At 42.2% G+C, this 12,562-nt stretch overlaps 1 protein-coding gene across 2 annotated transcripts in view; it reads right to left on the bottom strand.

Moving 5' to 3' along the window:
- Positions 1-756: 756 nt before the first annotated feature.
- The window catches only part of LOC125486866 (transmembrane protein 14C-like), a 47,604-nt gene continuing 35,798 nt past the window's right edge, over positions 757-12,562 (bottom strand). For both annotated transcript variants that reach the window (XM_048616370.1, XM_048616375.1), the window contains 2 exons: positions 7,932-8,019; positions 757-957 (listed from right to left, as the gene is read on the bottom strand). In XM_048616370.1, coding sequence (XP_048472327.1) covers positions 900-957; positions 7,932-8,019 — 146 coding nt within the window. In that variant the 3' untranslated portion in view covers positions 757-899. The remainder of the gene's footprint in view (positions 958-7,931; positions 8,020-12,562) is intronic.

Raw genomic sequence — 12,562 nt, 5'->3', positions numbered from 1 at the left:
ACCTTGAAATCATGACCCCGAGTAATTGAGTCCCCCACTCTGGGAAAAAGCTTCTTGCTATCCACCCTGTCTATACCTCTCATGATTTTGTAGACCTCAATCAGGTCCCCCCTCAACTTCCGTCTTTTTAATGTAAATAATCCTAATCTACTCAACCTCCCTACATAGCTAGCGCCATCCATACCAGGCAACCTCCTGGTGAACCTCCTCTGCACCCTTTCCAAAGCATCCACATCCTTTTGGTAATGTGGCGACTAGAACTGTACACAGTATTCCAAATGTGGTCAAACCAAAGTCCTATACAATTGTAACATGACCTGCCACTCTTGTACTCAATACCCCATCCGATGAATGAAAGCATGCCGTATACCTTCTTGACCACTCTATCCACCTGCGTTGCCACCTTCAGGGTACAATGGACCTGAACACCCAGATCTCTCTGTGCATCAATTTTCCCCAAGGCTTTTCCATTTACCGTATAGTTCGCTCTTGAATTGGATCTTCCAAAATGCATCACCTCGCATTTGCCTGGATTGAACTCCATCTGCCATTTTTCCGCCCAACTCTCCAATCTGTCTATAGTCTGCTGCATTCTCCGACAGTCCCCTTCACTATCTGCTACTCCACCAATCTTAGTGTCATCTGCAAACTTGCTAATCAGACCATCTAAACCTTCCTCCAGATCATTGTGAAAAAGATTCTTTCCTAATGGATCAGTAGAAAATTTCTTCCAAACAAAGCTCATCAACTATCAAAGAATCTTTGAATCAAGATTTATTGAATTAAATTCTGTTCAGATTCAGTTCAAGATTCACTTTGTAAGTTTATACGATAAAAATTAAATATAGTCAGTGATTCAAAAGACATATACAAAACTTTCTTTCAGGAAAGAAACTAGTTCATGATTTGTGGGATCTTTCAAGCATTTTCAGACCAAGTCTTCCAAGCATCAGGAAGCTGTGGGAGGAACAAACAAGAATTATTACTGATTAGGAAAATATGCAAAACTTATTGAAACATGCAATTCAACAAATCTAAAGACATTACAGGGAGATGAGCACCAGCATACAAACATAAATAACAGGGATAAAGTACAGGGATAGTGTACATGAAGTGAGAGGGTCAGACAGTACTGGAGAAGCGAGTAGTGCAATGTTAGGTATAAGCAGCTTAAGAAAGGCTACAAAGAAAAATTAGAGTCCAGATTTGTAAAGGCACTATGACAAATAAAGTTATTGAGGGATAAACTCAATATTGTACAGCAGAAATATGATGGAGTGGCAAGAAAGAAAATGTGTCTTAAAAGTGGTGAGGACCGGCTGTTTGATATAAAGAATATAAAGGATTCAGAAAAAATAGAGAAAGGAAAAATGGAAGTGGAGTAATAGTACTGATTGGTGAAGACAGTATGATTATCAGAAGTGATAATATCCTAGACGGAGTAAGGACAGAATCCATTTGTCTACACTTGAGAAAAAAAAGGCTACGATCATTTTTTTTTAAACTCCATTCATGGGATATGGGTATCAGCTGCTTGGCCAGCATTTATTGCCCATCCCAAATGCACTTGAGAAGATGGTGTTGAGCTACCTTCTTGAACAGCTGCAGTCCAATTCATGTAGATACACTCACAAGGCTGTTGGGGAGGGAGCTTCAGCATTTTGACCCAGCAATACTTAAGGGACAGCAAAATAGTTCCATGTCAGGATGGGTGGCCTGGAGGGGAACGTGCGGGTGACAGAGTTCCATTTTTCTACTGCCTTTGTCATTTTAGATGGTTGTGGTCATGGGGTTGGAAGAAGAAATCTAAGGAGCTTTGGTATATTTCTGCAGGGCATCCTGTAGATGATACATATTAATGCTACTGAGCAGCAGTTGAGGAGGAAGTGAATATTTGTAGATGTAGTGCCAATCAAGTGCTTTGTCCCGTATGATAGAACATAGTACAGTACAGCACAGCACAGGAATGGGCCCTTTGGCCCAAGGTGTTGCACCAAACAAACAGCAGAGGTCCCTGTGGAAAACTACTAGTCGTGCACCTCCAGCCAGAAAAACACCCTTCCACCACCACCTTCTACCTTCTATGGGAAAGACAGTTCTGAATCCAAGCAGCTAAGTCACTGTGGATCCCATGTATTTTAATTTCCTGGATGAGCCTACCATGAAAGACCTTGTCAAAAGCCTTAACGAAATCCATTAGACAACATTCACTGCTCTACCCTCATCGACCACCTTTGTCACCTCCTCAAAAAATTCAATCAAGTTAGAAAGACATGACCTGCCCCGCACAAAGCCATACTGATTGTCCCTAATTAGGCCGTGCTTTCCCAAAGGCTTGTAAATCCAAACCCTAATAATTCTCTCCAGTAGCTTCCCAACCACCGATCTGAGACTCACTGGTCTATAGTTTCCTGGATTAACTCGATTTCCCTTCTTGAACAGAGGAACATTAGCTACTCACCAGTCCTCCGGGACCTCTCCAGTGGCTAGCAAGGATACAAAGATCTTGGTCAAGACCCCAGCAATCTCCTCCCCTGCCTCTCTCAATAACCTGGGGTAGATACCATCAGGCCCTGGGGACTTATTCACCTTAATGCTCTTCGAGAGATCTAATACCACTTCCTTCTTGTTCTCAAAATGCCCTAGCATACTGGCATGCTCCACACTAATTTCACTATCCTCCATATCCTTCTCCTGGGTGAATACTGATGCAAAGTATTCATTTAGGATCTCGCCCACATCCTCTGCCTCCAAGCACAAGTTCCTTCCTTTATCCTTGAATAGTCCTACCTTCTTCTAGTTGTCCTCTTGTTTTTAATGTATGGATAGAATGCCTCAGGATTCTCTTTAACCCTACTTGCCAAGGTCATTTCATGACCCCTTCTTGCTCTCCTAACTCCATGCTCGAGTTCTTTCCGGCTTTATATTCCTCACGGGCCCTATCCAATTTTAGCTTCCTAAACCTTACATTTGCTTCTTCGTTCCTTTTGACTAAATTTACAACCTCCCTTGACATCCTTGCCCTTCCTCCTTACTGAAACTTGCCAGTCCTGAACCCTGATCAGTAGTCTTTAGACAACTCCCACATGTCAGATATAGACTTGCCCAATAACAGCTCCTTGCAATTAACACTCCCTAGCTCCTGCCTAATACTGAAGTAATTTGTCCTCCCCGCAAGGTCCTGGCTTATCCTTATCCATAGCCATCTTAAAACATAAGGAGTTGCGATCACTGTTTACAAAATGCTCTCCTACTGAAAGGTCAGTAACCTGGCCAGACTCATTAGCCAATACAAAGTCCAGTATAACCCCTCGTCTAGTTGGACTACTCACGTACTGTTTCAAGAAACCCTCTTCTTGCTTCTTGCTCTAAGGGAGTCCCAGTCAATATTAAGGAAGTTAAAGTCACCCTCCATTATAACTCTTTCCTTAATCTACCTACATATTTGTTCCTTGATGTCTTGGTGGCTGCTGGAGGTGGGGTGGGGTGGGGGGCACCGAATAGAAGTGATATCAAACTTCAGTGTTGTTAGAGCTGCATTCATCTACCTTCCCATCACGCTCCTGACTTATGCCTTACATATGGTGGACAGGTTTTGGGGAGCTAGTAAGTGAGTTACTCACTGCAATTTTCATAGCCTTTGACCTGCTCCTGCAGACACTACATTTATATGGCTAGTCCATTTCAGTTTCTGGTCAATACTAACCCCCAGGACATTGATAGTGGGGGATTCAGAAACAAAAAATACCACTGAATGTCAAATAAGTCAGTTAGATTCTCGCTTGTTGGAGGTGGTCATTGCCTGGTACTTGTGTGGCACAAATTTTACCCAGATCTGGCTGGATTTGAACAAGGACTCTTTTAGTATCTGAGGAGTTATGGATGGTGTTGAAAATTGAGCAATTATCAGCAAGCATTCCTACTTCTGACCTTATGATGTAGGGAAAGTCATTGATGAAGCAGTTGAAGATGGTTAGACCAAAGATAACTACCCCAGCCAAGGACACTATCCAGAGCCTGATAATCTACAGCCCAGCAAGTGACTTTGGAAATACTGGACAGATTCATGGTCATTTTCCAAACTACTATAAACACTGGTGAAATTCCAACAGACTGGAGGGTTACAAATGTAACCTCATTATTTAAAAAGAGAGGGAGAGAAAAAAAGACAAGTTACAGACCAGTTAGCCTAATATCAATAGTGGGGAAATGCCAAAAGACACTTGGAAAGCATTAAGAGGATTGGACAAAGCCAGCATGGCTTTATGAAAGGCAAATCACACTTAACAAATCTACTTTTTTTTTTAAAAAAGGTGTAATTAGTAGGTAAGGGAGAGCCAGTAGATGTAGTGCATTTGGATTTTAAGAAGGTTTTTGATAAGTTCCCAAATTAGGGGCGGAACGGTGGCTCAGTGGTTAGCACTGCTGCCTCAAGCGCCAGGAGCCTGGGTTCGACTCCACCCTCGGGAGTGAAGTTTGCGCATTCTCCCCATCTCTGCGTGGGTTTCCTCCAGGTGCTCCGGTTTCCTCCCACAGTCCAAAGATGTGTAGGCAAGGTGGATTGGCCATGCTAAATTGTCCATAGGAATCAGGAATGTGTGGAATAGGGGGATGGGTCTGGGTGGGATGCTCTGAAGGTTGGTGTGGACTTGTTGGGCTGAAGGGCCTGTTTCCACATAGTAGGAATTCTATGATTCTAAAGAATGGCACAGAGGATAATATATTTGCATGGATTAAGAATTGGTTGAAGGACAGGTAACAGAGTGGGAATGAATAGATCTTTTTCCGGGAGGCAGGGACTGCTGGGGCACTGCAAGGATCAGTGCTTCACCCGTAGCTCTTCAAAATATATCCATAAATAATCAGCATGAGAGAACCAAATGCGACATTTCTAAGTTTGTTGCAGCCGCAAAACTGGTGGGATTGTGAGCTGTGAAGAGGATGTACCAAGGCTTCAAAGTGGTTTATACAAGTTGAATGAGTAGGCAAACATGTGGCAGATGCAATACAACATGGCTAAATGTGAAGTTATACACTTTGCTGTGAAAATCAGAAAGACAGTATTATTTAAATGGTGATAAATTAGGAAATGAGGATGTACAAAGGGATCTGGGGTCCTTACACATAAGTCAAGTGCAGCAAGTACTTGGGAAGGTAACTGGTATGTTGGTCTTCATTACAAAAAGATTTGAGTTCAGAGGCAGGGATGTTTTAATGGTATTACTCTCTTAGTAGAGGATTGCATATAAAAGTTTTGGTCTTACTACCTAAAAAATGATATACCTGCTATACAGGGAGTGCAACAGAGGTTCACTAAGCTGATACCATGCATGGTACGATTTTTTATTCGGAGAGATTGTTTCACCTAGGCCTGTATTCACTAGAGTTTAGAAGAATGAGGAGGGATCTGATTGAAATGTACAAAATTCTAACACGGTTTGGCAGATTAGATGCAGGAAGGATATTTTCCCTCGTTGAGGAGTCTCAAACTAGGCATCACAGTCTCAGGATCAATACAGTGCCGAGCTGGAGGAACACAGCAGGTCAGCCAGCATCAGAGGAGAAGAAAGTCGACGTTTCAGGTCGGGACCTTCATCCTGACCTGAAACGTCAACTTTCCTGCTCCTCTGATGCAGCATGACCTGCTGTGTTCCTCTGGCTCCACTCTGTATTGACTCTGACTTCCCAGCATCTGCAGTTCTTGCTATCTCCTAATCACAGTCTCAGGATATGGGATAGGCCATTTAAGACCGAGATGAGCAACCTACTGAATTCTCTACCATAGAAGGCTGAGGAGGCCAAAGTACTGAATTCATTCAAGCAAGAGGTAGATAAATTGTTAATTATTAAAGATATCAAGGGATATGGGGAGAAAGCAGGGATGTTATTGAGAATCAGCCATGATCATACTGAATGATGGAGCAGGTGTGAAGGGCTGAATGGCCTCCTCCTGCTCACAGTTTCTGTTAACTCCCGCAGAGATGTTGTGGACCTCAGATGTCTAACCTTCAACAACTATCTTCTATTGTGCCAGACGTGACTTCAACCAACACAGAGAGGTTTCCCTCTTATTACCACGGACTCTAGTTTTGCTAGGGCTCCTCGATGCTACATTCAGTCCGATGTGGCCTTGATGTCAAGGACAGTCACTTTCACTCACTTCTGGAGTTCAGTTCCTTTGTCTATGTATAACAAAGGTGCATTTGAGGTTAGGAGCTGAGTGGTCCTGGCAGAACCCAAACTGAGTGCCACTGAGCAGGTTAACTCCAAACAAGTGGTGCTTGATAGCACGACTGATAGCTTGATAGCCCCTTCACTGATGATCAAAAGCAGCCTGATGAGGCAGTAGTTGGCTAGTTTGGTTTTGTTCTGTGTAGAAGCCATACCTGGACAACATTCAACATTATTGGGTAAATGCCTCTGTTATAGCTGGACTGAAGCAGCTTGGCTAGGCAAAGTTCTGGAGCACAAGTCTTCTGTACTGTTGCCAGAATGTTACTGAGGCCCATAGCCTTTGCAACACCAATGCCTGCAGCCATTTCCTGATATCACATGGACTGTATTGCATTAGTTAGTATCTATGATGCTAAGGACCTCTCCAGAGGAGGCTAAGATGGACAATCTATTCAGTGCCTCTGGCTGAAGATTGTTGAATGTTGCAGCCTTATCTTTTGCACTGACGTGCTATTCTCCACTGTTGTAGGACATAGGGATATTTGTGGATCCTCCTCCTCCAGTGGGTTGTTTTGTTATCCTCTACCACTCACGGCTGAATGTGGCACATCTGCAGAGCTCAAATCTGACTCGCTGGTTGTGAAATCACTTAACCCTATCTATTACTTGCTGCTTATCCTCATGCCTGGTGCTACTCCTGGCATGTCCTCTTGCGCTCTTCATCAAAAAAGGGTGGACGACATCATCTGATCGTAATGGCAGAGTTGGCAGCTATGCCAGGCCAAAGGCCAGCGAGTGTGTTTTAGCAAAATTCTGCTGCTGATGGCACACAGCATTTCATGGATGCCCAGTGTGAACTCCATTTAGCACAATGTAATGGAGGGTATCCATTATGTGAAGACAAGACTTAGAGCAGCACAGTAGCTCAGTGGTTAGCACTACTGCCTCACAGCAACACAGACCCGGATTCGATTCCAACCTCAGGCAACCCTCTGTGTGGAGTTTGCACATTCTTCCCGTGTCTGTATGGGGTTCCTCCTGGTGCTCCAGTTTCCTCCCACAGTCCAAAGACGTGCAGTTTAGATGGGTTAGCCACGTGAAACGCAGGGTCAAGGTGGGATCCTCTTTGAGGATCGGTGTGAACCCAATAGGCCGAGTAACCTGCTTCCACACTGTAGGGATTCTATGACTCTACGATTCATCTCCACAAGATCATCCCTCTTGTTGGTTCCTTCACCACCTTGCCACAGGTATCATGTGCAAAAGCTGCAGTGAGCATCCACAGAGAAGAGACACAATATTGAAACGGGGTACTGCAGTGGGAAGTGAGAATGCAAGACGCCTAGAGGAAATTGGCCCAGATGGGAGGAGGGAGGAGAGAGGGGAAGAGAAAGAGAAGGCAGGATGACGTAGAGGACCTGCAATTGTGCACATGCATGTTTCCAGATCAACACACATGCGCAGTTGCCCACATTTGCCCAGGTCAGCAGAAATTGGCCATTTTTAATAGGAGTATAATTAAGTTGTGGAATATGTAACAAGGAAAGGCCAATAAGAGTTTTACCACAAGACAACGATCAGTCTCTTGAAATAAAAGTGATTCACGTTTATGGTGAGAAGTCACTAAAGTTCATCTGTCTAAAAGGGCAGAATTTTGGAATTATCTATTAATCAAAGATATTTCCGCTAATATTAAAATAAAGTTTTCAGCAATATAAACTTCTTTGTTGGGTATACATGAGGAGCTATATCATTACCTTGCTCCTGCGACTAATCCTGCTGGCATGAATTTTCCTGAATTGTAGAATCTCATTCCCATTATTCCAGTCAGTGCTCCTGAAGCAACTTTAAAGTACAAAGACACAAACATTACTCAGCAGAAAGTTTAACATCAGTGTAGATAAGATTTGAAAAGCAATGATCAGAGGGAAAAAAAAAATCAACAAGTATTTGGAAAGATTTTAGTTAATTAAAGAAGAGCAGCACAGATTTATAAAAGGCACACCATGCTTGATTAATTTAACTGAATTACCTAGACAAAGTTTTACAGGAATAAATTCTTTGAAGAATAGGCAGGAATGTGCAGTTAAAGCCACAATCAAATCAGTCTTGATCTTAACAAATAGTGGAGTAGGCTTGAGGGCCAAATGACCTATTCTTACTCATAATTCTTGTGTGGCATTCTAAAATTAGTTGTGGATGATCAGAGATTGCATTGTATTGCAGCTAATGGTCTCAATCTTATAACTGCAACCTGTTCACACTGCCTGACTGAAACCCCCATTGTTTCCCAGAAGCAAGCTCTCATCATTTCTCATGGGTTTAGTTAATGCACAGCAGTAGTAAATGCTTGCATTGCCAATGTATTATATGCAAGTGTTGCATGCACTATCCCACTTTTGTGCTAAGTTGCATTGAATTAAATCTGAACCTTGAGTCAAGAGGTTTTTGAGCTCATATTCCAGCATATCTTTGGAAAAATAAGATCCATTATTTCATCCAGTGATCCAGTTTGCACATTCTCCCTGTGAATGTGGTTTTCCTCCTGATGCTCAAGTTTCTTGCCACAGTCCAAAGATATGCAGGTAAGGTAGATTAGCCATGCTCAAATTGTCCATAATGTTCCAGCTGAACTAGCCATGGGAAATGCAGGGTTACAGGAATAGGGTGGAGGGTTGTGACAGTCTGAGTGGGATGCTCTTCGGAAGGTTGGTGTGGACTTGATGGGCCAAATGGCCTGCTTCCACACTGTAGAGATTCTATGATTCGAAGTAAGAAGCCTGATGTAGAGAAAGCAATAAGTGTTCTCTATGTGGATTTTAAGATAATATTTGGCAAAGCACCATATGAAACACTGGTTAACAATGGGGACTTATGAAACAGAAGGTCAGTGCCACTTCTGAAGAGTCACTGGATCCAAAATGTTAACTCTGCTTTCTCTCTACAGATGCTGAAATACCTGCTGAATTTTTCCAGCAATTTCTGTTTGTGTTTCTGATTTCCAACATCCTCAGTTCATTGTTTTTTTTTTATGTTCAGTGCCAGGTTGGATAAATAGAGAAGTCTTAAAACCAGAAAACAGCAAGTCATGGTAAACGAAAACCGAAAGAACTGCGGATGCTGTAAATCAGGAACAAAAACAAAGTTGCTGGAAAAGCTCAGCAGGTCTGGCAGCATCTGTGAAGGAAAAAACAGAGTTAACGTTTCGGGTCCAGTGACCCTTCCTCAGAACTGAGGAAAGGTCACCGGACTCGAAATGTTAACTCTGTTTTTTCCTTCACAGATGCTGCCAAGTCATGGTAAATGGTTATTTTTCAGACTGATTGATGGTAAACAATGGTGTTTGTTGCGAAGTTGGATACAGTACTCTGACAAGGGAATCACTGGTTCTCACAGACTCCTCTATGTCTTAGAGAAAGCACCATCTAAATAACCATGCTACCCATGGCACAACTAGTTAACCTTCCTGACAGAAGAATTGATGGAGAAGGCACAGAACATTCCGAAAGACACATAACCTGTTTGTAATTTCAAGGGACTAAATTCTACTTTTTTTTTTTAAGAACGTGGGACTTATATTTATTGAAACATCATACGATTAGAATCTTGTTTTATTTGGGAATAGTTAGTAGTTAGAAGGAATTTATTCTGCTTCTTTATAGTTTAACTAATTTGTTCAGGGTTAGAATTAGACAAATAAATTGTTACTTGTTGATTGTAAAGTGAGAGTCAGGGATTTATTTTATTTAACCACTAGAGGTTGCTGAAAGGCAGGTTATGCCACTTTTCACATTCCTTTTTACAGATAATAGGCCGAGGTGCTCCTCTTTGGATGTTTTGGTTTTGCTTCTCAGAGGAGGGTCAACCTCTGCTTTATAACATGTTCTCAGAAATTTGTGCTAGAATCACTGCTACTTTGACGTATGTGCATAGTTAAAATATTTGTAGTACAGACGTTTAAATTTTTAAAATTTTCCAAAGATATCAGACAGGGAGGTGTATATAGACTTAATGACACAGTTCTATAGATTGTGCATGAATAGAGACCTGGGGTGTATATGCAACATTCTTTGAAGGTGGTAAAGTATATTCAGAGTGGTGAAAAAAGCAGAAGGGCTTAAAGAGTAGATATACTGCATACAAAAAGCAGGGAAGTCCGGCTGAACTTCTATAAAGCTCTGGCTAACCCACAACTAGAGTATTGCATCCAATTCGGTTTTATTCATTAACGGGATGTGGGCATCGCTGGCTAGGCAGCATTTATTGCCCATCCCTAATTGCCCAGAGAGCAGTTCAGAGTCAACCACATTGCTGTGGGTCTGGAGTCACATGTAGGCCAGATCAGGTAAGGATGGCAGTTTCCTTCCCTAAAGGACATTAGTGAACCAGATGGGTTTTTCCTGACAATCGACAACGCATTCATGGTCATCACTGAGTGGCTCAGTGGTTAGCACTGCTGCCTCACAGCACCAGGGACCCGGGTTTGATTCCACCCTCAGGCTGTGTGGAGTTTGCATGTTCTCCCCGTGTCAGCGTGGGTTTGCTCCGGTTTCCTTCCACAGTCCAAAGATGTGCAGGCTAGGTGGATTGGCCATGCTAAATTGCCCACAGTGTTCAGGGATGTGTAGATTAGGTGGGTTATGAGGGATGAGTCTGGGTGGGATGCGCTTGTTGGGCCGAAGGGCCTGTTTCCACACTGTAGGGATTCTATGATTAGATTCTTAATTCCAGATATTTTTATTGAATTCAAATTCCACCATCTGCCATGGTGGGATTCGAGCCCAGGTCCCTGGAACATTATCTGGGTCTCTGGATTAACAGTCCAGTGACAATACCACGAGGCCATTGCCTCCTCGAGGCACAGATTGGATCGGATTGCACAGAACTCTGTACTTAAGCCTCTCTTTTTCAAATTATTCAGTTCAGTTTTTTTATATAATTTTTTGAGAGACATAGATTTTGCTGGCTATAGTCCAGTCTTAATTGCCTTTGAGAATTTCGTGATCAACTATCTTCCTTAACACCAGCACTGCAAATTGCACTGGTACACTGACAGTGATGTCAGGAAAGGAGTTCCAGGGTTTTGATCCAGTGAGAGTGGAGGAACAGTGGTATACTTCCAAATTAGGATGGTTTGTGGTGTTATAAAGTGGAGGTCGACCCCCCACCCCACTTTGATAACTAAAACCGGAACACCCAGAGAGGCCACCTCACCCTATAATCTGTTAAAAGAGTTCCCAATCTGTTATAAAGGAGTGGTTAAATAAAAATAAACCCCTGACACTCTCTTTATAAATCAACAAGTAACAATTTATTTATCTAACTCTAACAATGAACAGACTAACTAAACTATTAAAAAACTGAATAAATCCCTTCTAACTACTAACTATTCCCGAATAAAACACGATTATAATGGTATGCTGTTCCAATAAATATAAGTCCCACTTATATAAAATTAAAAAAATAGAATTTAGTTTCTTGATTACGTCTTCTAGAATGTTCTGTGTCTTCTCTGACGAATTCTCCTGTCAGGAACGCCTTCTCTGTTGAATTCTTTTGTCAGGAACATTAACTATTTGTGCCGTAGGTACCTTTAATACGGATGGAGCTTACTCTAAGGCTTAGAGAATTCTGAGAGAGCTAGTTATTCTTTCTTTTAGAGTCGAGTGTGGCTCTTTTGGCAGATGACAGTTGGCTCTCCCCCGATTTTCCAAACGCTGTCATTTTTTATACCATTGATGACCTATTAATTTCTTACAACAGGATTGGTCCTATGTTGACAAAACCATCAGATTTAAATTTAACTGGTTTTTGGCAGCTAAAGGCCTGGTTTAAATTAATTAGCTAAATTGAAAAACCTGTTGTCTTGGTAAAAATGGCTGCTCTTCCTGCTAACAGCGTAGCCTTTTGATACAGATGTTTCAATTCAGATGCTTTGTGCACCTGAAAACCCACAGACATCCTTTTTGAATCTCTAAGCATAGAAAAAGCACAGCTTTTAAAGGGACCACACACTGCTTTCCCCATAGCAGTTTATAAACACCAGCAGTTTACAAATACCAAATTCTAACATCCTGCCTTCCAATCCACAAGTACTCTACTGAACATCGCAACAGTGGCTTGGGGGTAAATCTGCAGTAGTGTTCTGTTTTCATGCATCTGTTGCCCTTGTCATTTTAGGCAGTTTAGGTGGCAAGTTTGGACATTGTTGTTGAAGGAGCCTTGTTGATGCAATGTTCATCGGTGCTGCTGTTCCTACCTGTAAGCCAGAAAGTCCAGGCTCAAGCGTAACCTTCCTCAGAAATGAACAGGTTGATTAAAAATATCCACAAAGTTACAGCTGCAATACTGACACTGTAGGATTTAGTAAAGGAAACTTGGCAAAGTG

The sequence above is a fragment of the Rhincodon typus genome, chromosome 2 (assembly GCF_021869965.1).
Source record: "Rhincodon typus isolate 14 chromosome 2, sRhiTyp1.1, whole genome shotgun sequence".
Lineage (NCBI taxonomy): Eukaryota > Metazoa > Chordata > Chondrichthyes > Orectolobiformes > Rhincodontidae > Rhincodon > Rhincodon typus.
Note: the sequence above shows the minus strand (reverse complement) of the source record. Positions and strands in the feature narration are given on the sequence as shown.